At 47.2% G+C, this 13,632-nt stretch overlaps 1 protein-coding gene across 1 annotated transcript; it reads right to left on the bottom strand.

The window, feature by feature from the left end:
• Positions 1-5,759: 5,759 nt before the first annotated feature.
• CLDN2 (claudin 2) lies at positions 5,760-8,610 on the bottom strand. Its single transcript, XM_030306244.1, has one exon. The coding sequence runs from the start codon at positions 8,431-8,433 to the stop codon at positions 7,741-7,743; it is 693 nt and encodes a 230-aa protein (XP_030162104.1). The 5' UTR covers positions 8,434-8,610; the 3' UTR covers positions 5,760-7,740.
• Between the last annotated feature and the right edge of the window lie 5,022 nt (positions 8,611-13,632).

The raw sequence follows: 13,632 nt of genomic DNA, 5'->3' as shown, positions 1-13,632 counted from the left end.
TTGGTGTGACTTTGACACTACCCTTTGGGTCACCGATATGCTTAGAATACAGTTAATTACTTGCTGAGGACCTACTATATATTATACTGTGACCATAGTAAGAGGCAGGTACCATTTCCATTTTACATATGAAGAAACTAACGTGTAAAGTATTGTAAGAGTCTCTCCCAAGGCCACAGAGCTAGAGCATGCAGTGGCCAAACCAAACCCAGGTTTGTCTGACTCCAAAGCCCAGGCCCTTTTCCCACTACACCATACTTTGGGTCTTGAAAACAACTAATCTCATCTTCTTGCTTTTGATAAGAAAATGCTAAAGCTAGCCCACGCTACTAGGAATTTCCAAGGAAGAAAGTTCCACAATCCCACACAATATTTAACTGCCCTCATGATCAGGAAATCGTTCACTTATGTAACGAATATCCCTCCAAACAATGTGGAAATTCATTTCCTCTTGACTGGGTTTTTCACTCAGGGCTGTCACTTGGCAGCTTTCCTGATATCAAAACAGCCATCAAGATCATATTCTTACACTCCAGGAGGTCTTGGACTTGTTGGCCTCTGCCTGTGAGTGTTCTCGCTGGCTACTCTGCACCCCACCCCCACCCCAGACAGTGCTGAGGTGGACAAGTTTCTTGGGGAGTGAGAAAGTGACACTTGAGAACATACTGGTTTATTATTACATACAGAGAAGTAAAATTAACCACACGAGGTACCTCTGGAATTGTCGAGAAAAAGATGGCACCTCATCTTGTCTGCCTTTTCTTGATTTCTACTCCGTCTCCATTGGAGGCCATTGAGTCACTGAGTTGAAGAGTGCATGTGTTCCTCAGAGAAGTCCCCTGCTCCCTCAAGTTCCATTTTTTTAAACCCATTGGACTCATCTCATTCTGCCTCTTTTTTAAAAAGCGCTAAACTGAGAAACTAGTGCAAATAGTGACGTCAAGGGCTAATCTAGAACTGAATGGGCTTCTCTTCCTAGAAAAACAGATGTGCTTTTTCATCAAAGCACTCAGTGCCTTTAAAATTTTTTCAATATTTGTTCTTGAGAGAGAGAGAGAGAGAGAGAGAGAGAGCAAGCATGAGTGGGGGAGGGGCAGAGAGAGAGGGAGACACAGAATCTGAAGCAGGCTCCAGGCTCTGAGCTGTCAGCACAGAGCCGACGCGGGGCTCGAACCCATGAACTCTGAGATCATGACCCGAGCTGAAGTCGGGCGCTCAACCGACTGAGCCACCCAGGTGCCCCTACACTCAGTGCCTTTAAATCAAGGGAGCAGATAGCCTTTGTGGGAGAATGCTGATCCACCTCATTGCGTCCCATTGGGTAAAATCCCCGAAATAAGTGCAAATGAAGAGGCTGCTTGTAATTTTGGTGTGACTGGCCTTTCTCCCAAACAACCAGCATAGAACTTTGTCAAATGTCACAGACTTCCAAAAGTGGTGTTGGAGAAAAGAAGCCACCACTGAACCCTGGGTTGCCTGCCACACTGCTTATACTCATTTGGCATCTTATTTTGCATCACATTATACGTGTCTCTTTGCAAGCAGGTGTGTTCTCTCTGTGTTATCTCCACAAGGTAATGTTTGCAAAAAGAAAGTTCTTCAGAGCCCTCCTAAGGAAGTGACTTGTGAAGTGGCAAGGGCACCATTCTGGAGCAATGGGACCTGAGGGATGACGGGAAATAGAACCTGATAATCTCCCCGTGTAGAGTGAATTCCTGCTCTGTTAAGACCTAAGACAACTGCCACCTGGCTCATGCAGAAATGAGGCCCAGAGCAGGGACCTGTAGGCAAGAGTTAACTGGGAATTCCTGAGCAGCAATATTCAGGAAAGTGGTAGCTTGTGTGAGGCAGAGGGGGTGGTGAGATTACAGCTTCTGTATTGCTGTGCCCGATAACAACCTGTTAATATTTTATCAGTGATCACATCGCAGCATGGAGGAGCCACCACTTAGGGCAAGAGTGAGAGATAACCCTCTGGACTTCCTGTTTGAGGTTTTCTCTCCCGTTGAGATAACAGAATTTCACATCAAAGCTAGGAGCCGCTTGCTTGGGCAGGGAGACCAAGCTGGGCAAAGGCCAGGCTTCAGGAGGGGCACATGCATTTCCTAGCCTGGGGCCTCTATGTCCCAGAGTGGGCAGCTACAGACACAAAAAAATCTCCTGTCCATGGGCCTGGGGCTGAGTGGGAGGGAACAGTTGACCCTTCAAGGCCTCATTTGCTTTCCTTTAGCGCTGTGCCCCTCTCCCTCCTTTCTCCCCTCTCCTACATCCTTCCACGTCAGTCTGTGTTTCTCCTCTGGTCCAGAGACAAAAGGCCTCAGGACACTGCCTCTGCTGCCTCTACCAATTTCCAGCTACCTGCCGGAGGAAAGGAGATGAGAGCAAAGGTGCTGAGCCCCATGGTCACTCTTTCCATTGCAGCCACCTAGGAGCCCTGCGAGGCAAACTCAGAGGGGTTCTGGGTTAGCTGCACAGTATAACCCTGTTTCCTCATTAGCATTACTCTTCACCCTTTTTCTCTATTTCCCATGGTCCTTCAGCCACAGGAAGCAGTTTCTTTTGGTCATCATTTCCCCGAAAGCTCAAGCGGTGCCAGACCCCCCACTTCATATGGATTGGGATTTGAGGGGACTTACAAACCTTTCTAAACTAGCCCCTGACACCTCTATCTTAGGGCACTTTTCCCTCACCTCTCACAGGACAGACTGTATCATGCCTTGACCACACTTAAATGTGCATGTCTTTTTTTTTTAACACTATTTTTTTTTTCATTTTTTTTTAAGTTTATTTATTTTTGAGAAAGAGAGAGAGAAAGAGAGAGAACACCGTCAGAGCAGAGCCCGATGCAGGACTTGAACTCCTGAACGGTGAGATTGTGACCTGAGCCGAAGCCAAGAATCAGATGCTTAACCGACTGAGCCACCCAGGCGCCCCAGGTGTACATGTCTTATCTCCGCTAGATCATCTGTCAACTCCTGCAAGGCACAGACTTAACCTTGTTCACCCTTGTTGCACTCAAAGACCTCAGCACATTGTCTGACACAGATTAAGAGTGCAGGTGGTATGGGCAGGCTGGCTGGCTAGAGAGCTGGTTGAATGGATGTTTGAAGAGCTGGAGGAAGGTCTCTCAGAAAGTTAGAACTTGCTTTCCCCCCCCCCGCCAAGAAGCCAGTTTCAGTCTCCCCCTCCCCCATTAATGATCCCATAGCAGTAGGTCACTAGGGCCCCAAGGGGGAGAAAACATGAGTCACACTATTATCAGAGGAATGAGGGAGGGCAGAAACATCTCTCCTTGTGCAAGGGTCAGAGCCATCAGTTTGGGGCATAAACACAATGGCCTTCCCTATCCCCTCAGTTGTGGCTAATCTAAATTACTTTATGATGGAAGGCAATGGGGTGAGCTGAAAGCCGTTCAACTTGGACTCAGACACAGGAAGATTTCCAGGAAACTATTTAGAGCAAGGATTTTCTTGTTCAACCAGCCAAAGGGAACAGTTGCTCTTTATCGGGTTTGCCCGATTTTTTTAGTTGAGGATGAAATTCTAACTTCCTCTGTAGAATCTTCCCTGGTGAAAAGGAAGGAGGATGTCCCAGGGCAGCCTTATCCTAAGATGAAGGGAAGCTCTGTGCCCTGTTTCCCTCGAAGGTCCTTATATCCCAGCAGCAGACAGGGATAGGATGGCTGCAGGAATCTGAAGAGCAAAAGGCACTCTTAAGCCTTCCAAGACAGAATCCCAGACCCACGTTGCTGTGGGAAGAATTTCCAAGCTTATAGTCAGACTCTGACACTCGGTGACTTTAGAGAATTTACTCACCTCTCTGGGCCTCCATTTTGTCTCCTGTAAAAGACCTGCTTTATTCCGGGTATTCGGAGAATGCAATGATGTGGATCTGAAAGTGCTTTGGCTGCCAGGTGGTGGGTCATCAGAGCCCATACCAGACCGCCGCCCACTCAGCACAGCACAGTCAGCAAAGCAACCCCATCTTCCAGCCCCTAGTGGCCACTAAAGCACTCTGGGGTTCCTGGTGCCAGATGAGAGACATGACCTCTTATTAAACTTCTGTTCAGAGAGCCCTTTCTCTCCACACTATTCCTGCCTGCCTCCATTCCCTCCAAATGGGCTTGGGGTGGGGGGGGGATGCACCTGGGTGACACAGTCAGTTAAGGGTCTGACTCTTGGTTTCCGCTCAGGTTATGTTCTTACAGTTCATGGGGTAGAGCCCCGCATCGGGCTCCGTGCTCAGTGCAGAGCCTGCTTAGGATTCTCTCTCTCTCTCTCTCTCTCTCTCTCTCTCTCTCTCCCCCTCCCTTGTTCATGCTCTCTGTTTCTCTCAAAATACATAAATAAACTTCAGTTAAAAAAATTTTTTAGAAATAAATGGGTTTGGGTGCTGGGGTCCAAGCCACTGCACCAAAGAAGGCCTACTTCAGGAGTGCAAGGTAGTACTGGTTATAACAGACTCCTGTGTGCTAAGGCCTGCTAGGTCCAGGAGCTGGGTAAGCTGAATCTTGCAGGGCCCCATTATTGTCACTGTTGCCATGGTTAACATCTTTATGAATTAGGCTTTGTTAACTCCCAATGAGGCCAAATCATTGGCCTCCCAAACTCTTACACCTCCAGAGTTAGGGAAATTAGAACTGAGGTGTTGTGTCTTACTCAAAGGTAAGCTTGGCATTGCCCCCCAGATGACAGCCAGCCAGCTTGACAGGAAGGGCAATTCCAGGTGGCCCACTCAGTGAATTGGTCCTGCTCTCCTACATCCACCTCACAGGAGACCAGGAGAATGTATGTGTCCCCAGTGTGACTTTGCTGGCCATAAGTTGTTTTCCTCTGGCACCTTGGGGACCCCGGCAGGCTCTTCCAATTATTGGATCAGCAGAGTCCTATTTAGGGAGTCTTGAGACTAGGACACTAACACCAGCAATGTGGCCCTGGGAAAATCTCTTTACATGTGGGCCTTTGTTTCCCCATTTGCTGAATGGAGGTTGTCAGATCTGTTTTGCCTTCTTCACAATGCTGGTTCAGAGGATGAAAGGAATAAACACATAGCCATTTACTAAATAACTTCAATGAAACAGTTATGAACAGGGAGGAGCCCTGGGCAAGACAAAAAGGTTAAGGTTCTCTGGGAAGGTTGGGGGGTGTCTTTATTTTTTTTTTTTAATGTTTATCTATTTTCGAGAGACAGAGTGTGTGCAGGTGAGGAGCAGAGAGAGGAGACACAGAATCCGAAGCAGGCTTCAGGCTATCAGCACAGAGCCCGACACAGGGCTCGAACTCACAAACTGTGAGACCATGACCTGAGCCGAAGTCGGACGCAGAACCGACTGAGCCACCAAGGCACACCTGTCTTGCTTTCTTAATGTCTCTATTAAGGTCTAGAATTTTTTATCCACCCAGTGGGAAGAAAAGCCAGTCTCTTTTCTTTTCTCTTCTTTTCTTTTCTTCTTTTCTTTTCTTTTCTTTTCTATGTTTGTTTGTTTAGAGTGCATGAGCAAAGGAGGGGCAGAAAGAGAGGGAGACAGAGAATCCCAAGCAGGCTCCCTACTGATAGCGAAGAGCCTGATGTGGGGCTTGATCCCACTAACTGTGAGAACATGATCTGAGCCGAAATCAAGAGTCAGATGCTTAACTGACTGAGCCAGCTAGGCACCTCAAGAGTAAAACCAGTTTCCATCCCTCCTCCCCTTGGCCCAGTTCTCTCTGTCACATCTGCCCTGTCTGGGCCCCTTTGAATTAATAAAACAGTAACAAAAGTACTCAATCAACCAGTGTTTATTGATCACCTACTATGTGCCCAGCACTTTTACAGATAGTCTGAAGGATACAGAGAGGTCTCAGATATGGCCCCTACCCTCCAAGAGTTTACAATGTATTTGTGAAATCAGATACACACATATGAAAAGATAACTGTCCGTCCAAAAAATATGAATAATAAGCATCAAAGAAGCAATATTTATATGTTGAGGGTTGGAGGAGAGAGGGTAGGAGAGGGACGGAGTGGTCAGAGGAGACTCAGTGTAGGAGGTGGTGCTGAGCAAGTTCTCCAGAAATGAGGAAGATGTGGCTAAGTAGAGAGGGCCTTCCAGCTTCGGAGAAGTGCTTAATCACAGGCAAGAAGGTAGAAAGGTGAAAGGCATGTTAGAGACGAGTGAGCCCCTTCTGCTGGCACTGAGGTTTGGGGAGGTGGACTGGAGTTTGTCAAAAGCTGGGTGAGCATGCTTTGGCTGGTGAGGGAAAATGCCTTTGGTCTAGCTGTGACTCCTGTCCCCCACTCCCTCCCCAGGGGAAATGGAACATTCTCACACCTCCGAGCTGAAACTGCGTGCCTGGGAACCATCCTCTACTGTCCCACCTCAACTGAAATCCCAAAGGGCAGCTCAGCTATGGCTTAGATCAGGGCTACAGCTCATTGAGCATTATTGTTCCACGCAGAAGCCCTCAGACACCTTCTAGCAACTCTGAGATGTCTGGTGAAGGATGGTGGGGCCAGCCTGAAGGGTGGCGGGCGGGGGGCAGGCACCTGATGCTGTGGTCACTCAGAGGCTCTGTACTGTTCTGTGAGGAGACCCCGGGGCACTGATTGCAGACTTCAAGCTGATTGTCCATTAGGGAAGGTGCCTCTCTCTGGCCCGATAGAAACACCCACTGGAGTCACCACATGTCCCCACCCAGCTTCTGAGACCAAAGTTCTTATTCTTTCTTGGGCAGCATCAAGGAGTGGTTTCTTCTTCAGTCCCTGCTGTCATCCCCCAGCCAAGAGCCATCTTCAGAAAAACTAGTTTCCCCTTCCTAAGGAGATCACTGTGTAGGACCTATAGCCTTGTTTCTTAGCAGGAGGCCAGGTCAGAGGGAGGCAGGGGCATCAGTGAAAGCTGAGGCTGCAGCTTCTGGGGCAGTTCCTCAAGTGGAGTCAGAGTCTGATGCTGCCTTGAGCTTTCCACCATATCTTCTTTCTTTGTGCTTTCCTCTAGTGGGGGAGCCAGATCCCCAACCCACCACAGGAGAGAATTCCAGGAAATGTCCTGGGCAGTGATTTTTTTGGTCTTTGGCTGCCTTCCCTCCCTCTCATCCTGCACCCAGTCATTCTTTGTTCCCTCGGTACAATGGGATGGTTTTATTTCAGTTCATGCACAAACCAGTCTGAACACTGCGGAGTCATAACAACAGTGGGATGGAGGCTCCAGACCTCATTACTGGCCAGTTTCTTTGGAGAGAAGCTTGGAAAGTTGGTGAAAGCCATGCCCATGAAAGCCACCACTCTTCCTCCCCCCACATCCCCCAGCAATGAGCTAAGAGCCAACAGCCGACCTGAGCCACAGGGAGGGTCTCTGATCACAGAGAGGATTAGCCAGTGGGATATAATTAGTAGGTTTGGGGATGGATTCCCAGGTAAATCAAGGGGCAGAGGGGAGCTTCTGTGGCATGGCCTAGGGTAGAAGGTGGAGTTTGGAGTTGAGGGTTGAGGACTCCAGGTGGGGAGTGGGTGGTGGGCAAGGTGAAGAAAACAGAAAGGCTGGCTTGGCAAGCATCTTGACAATTCAACCTGCATGCTGTCACACCAGTTCCCATTTTTGCCTTTGCCTGATCCAGTGGCCAAAGTCAGTCTATCCTCAGCAGCACCTTCTGACATGGTCCAGTGGCAATGTCCCTTACTTATGGCCCTTGGGCGGGGGGTGCTGTCCACTGTTTTTCACAGACCCAGCCACCCCTATCCCCAGCTCTGGCCCCTGGTTCTTCACACATACCCTGTCAGGCTGTAGGAGTTAAACTCACTTTTGACCTTGGGTGGTTGACCAGGTCTTGGAGAGCCCCGAGTTGCGAGGGGCTGGGCCTGATAGGCATCATAGTAGTTGGAGCGATTTCCCTGGAGTGGGCAGGAAAAGCAGAGGATGATTCCAGCTACCAAGGAGAACAGGGAGGAAATAATGCCCAGGTAAAGAGCCTCTCCGATCTCAAATTTCATGCTGTCAGGTACCAGTGGGGAGTAGAAGTCCCGCAGGATCCCGTGAAGATTCCAGGCAACAGGGATGAAGCCCAGGAGGCCTCCAAGGATGAAGAAGACTCCGCCCACCACCGCCAATCTGTCTTTGACTCTGGAGTCCTGGCAGAAGATTGTGCATCTCATGCCCACCACAGAGACGATGCAGGCCAATGAAGAGACTGCACTGGATGTTACCATCATGGCCTGGGCAGCCTGGATGTCAGCAGGCAAGCCTAGAAGCGTGCTATAGATGTCACACTGGGTGATGCCTGTGCTGTGTGTGGCACACTCCATCCAGAGGCCCTTGGAGAAGCCGACTGCTGTCACGATGCTGGTGCCAACGTAGGAGCTGGTTCGCCAGCTGGGGAGCAGCATGGCTACCAGAGTGCCCAGCAACCCCAGGAGGCCCAGGATGTAGCCTACGAGCTGGAAACCAACAGAGGCCATGGCAGACCTCTCAGCAGAAGCGTCTTCAGTACCTGCTCCCTTGCCTTCTGGCTGCAGTTCTCACTCCTTGGATCTTGGCCTTTAATCCCTCATTTCAGAGTGTCTCTACCAGGCTGATTTCTCTCCTCCTTACAAGTGTCTGTGGGTGGCCACAAGCAGGCTCAAGAAGGCATCTAGAAGACCTAAAAAAATCCATAAACCAGATTAAATATTGACCAGAAGCTTATGAGAAACCAGAAAATGCTGGATGCCTTTTGACCTTTGTTATCTTTAGAAATAACACATGAGAAAGAAAAAAAAAAACTTTGAAAGTGGAGCCAAAATGCCATCACCTCCTGCGTAGGCACATGCCTTAGGTTGGCAGCCAGACAAAGCCAAGAGCCAGACGAGTGACTCTTTTCTGAGAAGGTAGTGGTGGAAGTGGCGGTTGTGCTGGACGCGTTAGCTCCAGGTCAGGCTGTTCGCTGGCACAGTTCTGTATCCAAAGCCGCTGTTTAATGCATTGCCCAGCAACAGTGCCACAGGGCCCCTCAGTTGCAGACTAAGGCCAAATTCCAGGAGACTGGAACAGGAGGAACAGGTCCTAAGATATAGCTTTGGACTTCAGGTTATTAGAGGCCTCTTAGATATCCAGGGGCCTAGAGGGCAGTGGTCTAACCCTGAGTCATCCTTCCCAAGGGGAAAATCTACTCCAGGGAAGGTTGGGGTAAGCAAAAAACACTTCTGTCCACACTCTGAGAGTTCAGGTCCTCCCAACCCTGCCCAAATTCCCTCTGCAAGCCAGCCTAAGTAAGGCCTCCTGCATGCATAACACACTCAGACATTTCCTACATGCTCTCTTAATAGATCCCCTTACGAGGTCTGGCCTCTCATAAAATGTGGAAAGATTCTAGCAAAGGTTGTGCCAAGGCCTAAGGGGAGCCATAAAATTCCCTAGGCTATCTTCTAGGGGCACTAGGATAAACAGAGGAAAGGGGAACTATTCTACAATGGAGGGCTTTGAAGGAAGAAAGCATCTGAGCCAGTCCTTTAGAATCTCAGAGCTGTCTAGGATTTTTCAGTGCTCAAGGTGCAAGCCCCCACACTCTTGCCAAGGTTCAAGACCCTGAGGGTCAAGGGCACATCCTTTTCCCCATTCTCTACAAGACCTTCCAGCCCACTCACTTTTCAGCCCCCCTAATCTGGCTATTCCATTTTAACCTTCTTCAAGATTTCTCTTTTCCTAATCATCTCTTAAATTCAAGTATTCCTCAGAAGTTCATTCCTTTCTCAATCAACACTCCATCCCTGAGCAAGTGTCCCATGACTTCATCTTAAATGGACTTAATCCACCCCATGACTTGATCTCCAACCTAGCAATTGGCACTTCCAAATCTAAATTTCCATCATAGACCTTCCTCCTGGGCTTCAAGACTGGCAGAGCAATCACGTATTTAAATGTCCACTTGGGGGGCGCCTGGGTGGCTCAGTCGGTTAAGCGTCCGACTTCAACTCAGGTCATGATCTCGCAGTCCGTCAGTTCAAGCCCCGCATCGGGCTCTGTGCTGATAGCTCAGAGCCTGGAGCCTGCTTCAGATTCTGTGTCTCCCTCTCTCTCTGACCCTCCCCCATTCATGCTCTGTCTCTCTTTGTCTCAAAAATAAATAAATGTTAAAAAAAATTTAAATGTCCTCTTGGAAATGCTATACACACCTCAAATTTCACATGTTCAAAAGAGAACTCATCACCTCTCCTATCGCACTCTTCCCCAAACAGTTCTTCCCTGGGTCCCCTGTGATCACTGAATGATACATCTATTCATCCCCTTGCACCAGACTAAAATCTTGGGAGTGATTCTTGATGCCTTTCATGCTTATTCATCACCTTCCATGGTCAATGTGTCACTAACTCTACCTCTTGCAATGCCTCAAATCCATGGTACCCTTCTCCCTATCGCTACTGCTACTTGCTCAAATCAGTGCTTCATCATCCTTTCTCCCCCAGAATATAGCAATGACTTCCTAACTTGTCTTATTTCCAATCTTGTCTCATACAATTCACTCTCCACGTTGCTAAGGTGATCTTTCAAGTGTCTAATCTGATCAAGTGTCTACATAAAGCATTCTAGTGGCTCCCCATTGGCTAAAGGATAAAGTCCAGACTTGTTTGTACTCTATGACCTCTCAAGTTTCATCTCTTGCCATTGCCCTCCTCATATTCTTGCTGAACTAAATTACTTTCAGTTCCTCAATCATGTCATGTTGTCTTTTGCTTCCAAACCTGACTGCAGGCTGTTCCTTCTATGCAGGATGCCTGGCATTCTTCTCTCTCTGTGTAGTGACTTCTCTCTGTTTAGGGTTCAATTCATATACCTCTTCCTCTAGCTTGGAACAAGTGCCACTTCTCCATGTTCTTGCAGCATTTTGTGTTTACTTACCTCCAACGTAGTAGTAGTAGTAGTAACAGTAATAATAATAATGATAGCAACACTTACATAGTGTTTCTGATGTGACCATTATAAGCACTTTATACAGTTAACTCAATCATCACAACAACTTTTTGTGGTAGGTACTAATAATCCTATTGCATAGATGAGAAAACAGCTACAAATAGTAGTTATTACACTGTATTTCAGTTTCCTTCTTAAATCTGTGTTCTTCCCCACTATTATGTGAGCTACTTGAGGGCAAGGACTGTATCTTATTCATCTCTGTATCTCAGGTGACTTGCATAGTACATTACTCAGAACAGATGTTAACAAATCTCTTCTTAATGAGTGGATGAAAGTGATAAAGAGGTTTGAGGGACTATAAGATATGGACTTTCTAAATGAGCCAATGACACTTCAGTGTAAGGGACTAGAGCTGCCTGCTGTTGGGAAAAATGTTGAGAGAGGGAATCAGAGGAAGGAGGGAAATGGAGAGACAGAGAGACAGAGAGAGAAACACAGAAGAGAGCCAGAAAGGGAGAGAGAGAAAAAAACAGAAACAGAGACACATAGAGAAAGAGAGCCAGAGAGAGAGAGAGAGACAGATAAAGAGAAACAGAGACAGAATTTCATCATTTTCTATGTATATGAATTTGCCAAATATCTTGTCTCTTCAAATTCTAAACCACCTGAGGGAGGAAATATATTATACTTATTAATTATTGAATATTTTAAACATATATTAAAGTCTGTTGTGCCTCTGCAGCATTGGGTGCAGAGATGACAGTCAATACTCTTCATCAGTGATGAATATGACAAGGTCAATGTTGATGAAAAGCAGCGTGGAGTGGAGGAGGGGGCACTACACAGTTGATGGGATGGGGAGGGAAATCTAGTTTGAATCTCAGCTCTGGTACTTACCAACTGCACAGGTCCTTTCCACGCATTGGTATTGTTACTACTAAGCTGGCACAACTCTACCCTATCCTGATCATGACTGCATCTCAGTGGGGCTTTCAGTGTTCTCTGGAAGTCCTTCTACTTCTCCCTGGTGAGCATCTCCTGGTGACTACTTCAAATATTTAGCACTTTCTTTGAGCTCCCTATCTGACCTCCTCCCTTTGCATCTCTTACCCTATCCTCATCATTTTCTTGCCATCAAGATTCCTAAACAAGCCATTTAATGTTGATGTCTCTTTTCTTCCCCATCCCACCAAATGCCCAACCCTCTGCAGCCTGGCTTCTGCCATTAGCCCCCTGCTGAAACTAAGGTTACCAACAATCATATTGTTCCCAGACCCAGCAGTCATCTTTCCGTCATCTCACTTTGTCCCTCTCCTTCATAGAACTGTCCTCTCCCTTGTCTTCTGTAATACCCCTCCCAGTTTTCCTTGTCCCTCAAAATGATTCTTCTAAGTCTTCTTCATAAGTTTTTTTTTTTCTTGTGCCCACTGTATAAATCTGACTATTCCCTCCAGGGTTTCATCTGGACTTCTAGACTTCTCTTTCTTATTCTTCACATTCTCTAAGGGTGGTCTCATCATTCCGTCTCTATGCCAGTGACTCCTGAATCCATACCTCTGGCACAGATCTCTCTCCTGAACTCAAGATTTGTATAATCAACTGCATTTTGATTGACCCCATCTGAATGTTTTAATGGCACCTCAAACTCAACATTTGCAAATCTAAAATCATCTGCTCTCTTCTCCCTCCACCTTCAAACTATTCCTCACACAGTGTTCCCTATCTCACTAGGAGCATCCCTCGTCCAGCAACACAAGCCAGTCATCCTTGATTCCTCCCCTCTTCTTGACATGTAATCAGTTATAAACTCCTATAAGATTTACCTTCAAAATATGTTCTGAATGCATCCACTTGACTCCATCTCCACTACCTAAACTTTAGTTCAAACCATGCAGCTGTTATCTCTTGTCCATCTGGAAATCTCATAGGCACCTCAAACTGGTTTCTCTAATTCCACTTCTGCAATCAATTATCCATCCAGTAGCCAATGATCTTTCTAAAATGGAAATCTAATCCTAAGTGCCACTCCACCCCTTTGCCATGTTTTAAAACTTCAGGGCCTCTTAATTGCTTTCAAGATTAAGTTCAAACTCTCTAGCACAGGAAACCAGGAAAGCTCTCCATTTTCTGGCTTCTGGTTTTTTCAGTCTCATTTCCCATCAGTTACCTCCAACCTCATGTTTTATGCTTACACACACGCACCTAATCCAGCCATACCTGAACATGTGACTTCTCTGAATTTGCCTTTCTCTCTGTTTCTAAGCCCTGAAGTATGCTATTCCACCATCCAACATTTGCTTGGCTAATCTCTGGTCATGTTTCAGTACTCATCCTCTCTTTGAAACCTTCCTTGCACTCCCTCTTCCAACCCAAGCTAGCTTAAATACTTTTCCTTTGTATCTCCTAGCTATATGCGGGTTTTCAGTGAGTGTTGGTGAGCTACCTTGAGGTTTTTAGGGAGCAGGCCCTCTGCTGTTCTGGGATGCTCTCCTGCTTTAGCCTTCCTGGGATGGTGGCAGAGGAGACAAGCTTTGATTTCCCATGAAAGTCAGGAGTGTCCCCAAGAGGAGAGCTTCTCCCCAGAGTCAGTCCTGACCTGGTAAGCATAAGTAGAAGTATATTGGCGGGGGGGAGACAGATTTTTTTAAAAATGCCACTCCTGAGGTTTGGAATCTCTAGAGTCTGTTTTGGCATGGCTGGGCAAGAGGAAGAACCAGTGGTTGGGGCTTATTCAATTGGGAGAAATGGCCCAAAGGAGGTCAGCTTTC

This window comes from Lynx canadensis, chromosome X, assembly GCF_007474595.2.
Source record: "Lynx canadensis isolate LIC74 chromosome X, mLynCan4.pri.v2, whole genome shotgun sequence".
NCBI lineage: Eukaryota > Metazoa > Chordata > Mammalia > Carnivora > Felidae > Lynx > Lynx canadensis.
The sequence above is the reverse complement of the archived record's forward strand: the minus strand, read 5'-3'. Positions and strand labels throughout refer to the sequence as shown.

Coding starts and splice junctions, on each gene's coding strand:
- CLDN2 (XM_030306244.1), bottom strand. CDS start 8,433: ATGGCCTCTGTTGGTTTCCAGCTCGTAGGCTACATCCTGGGCCTCCTG.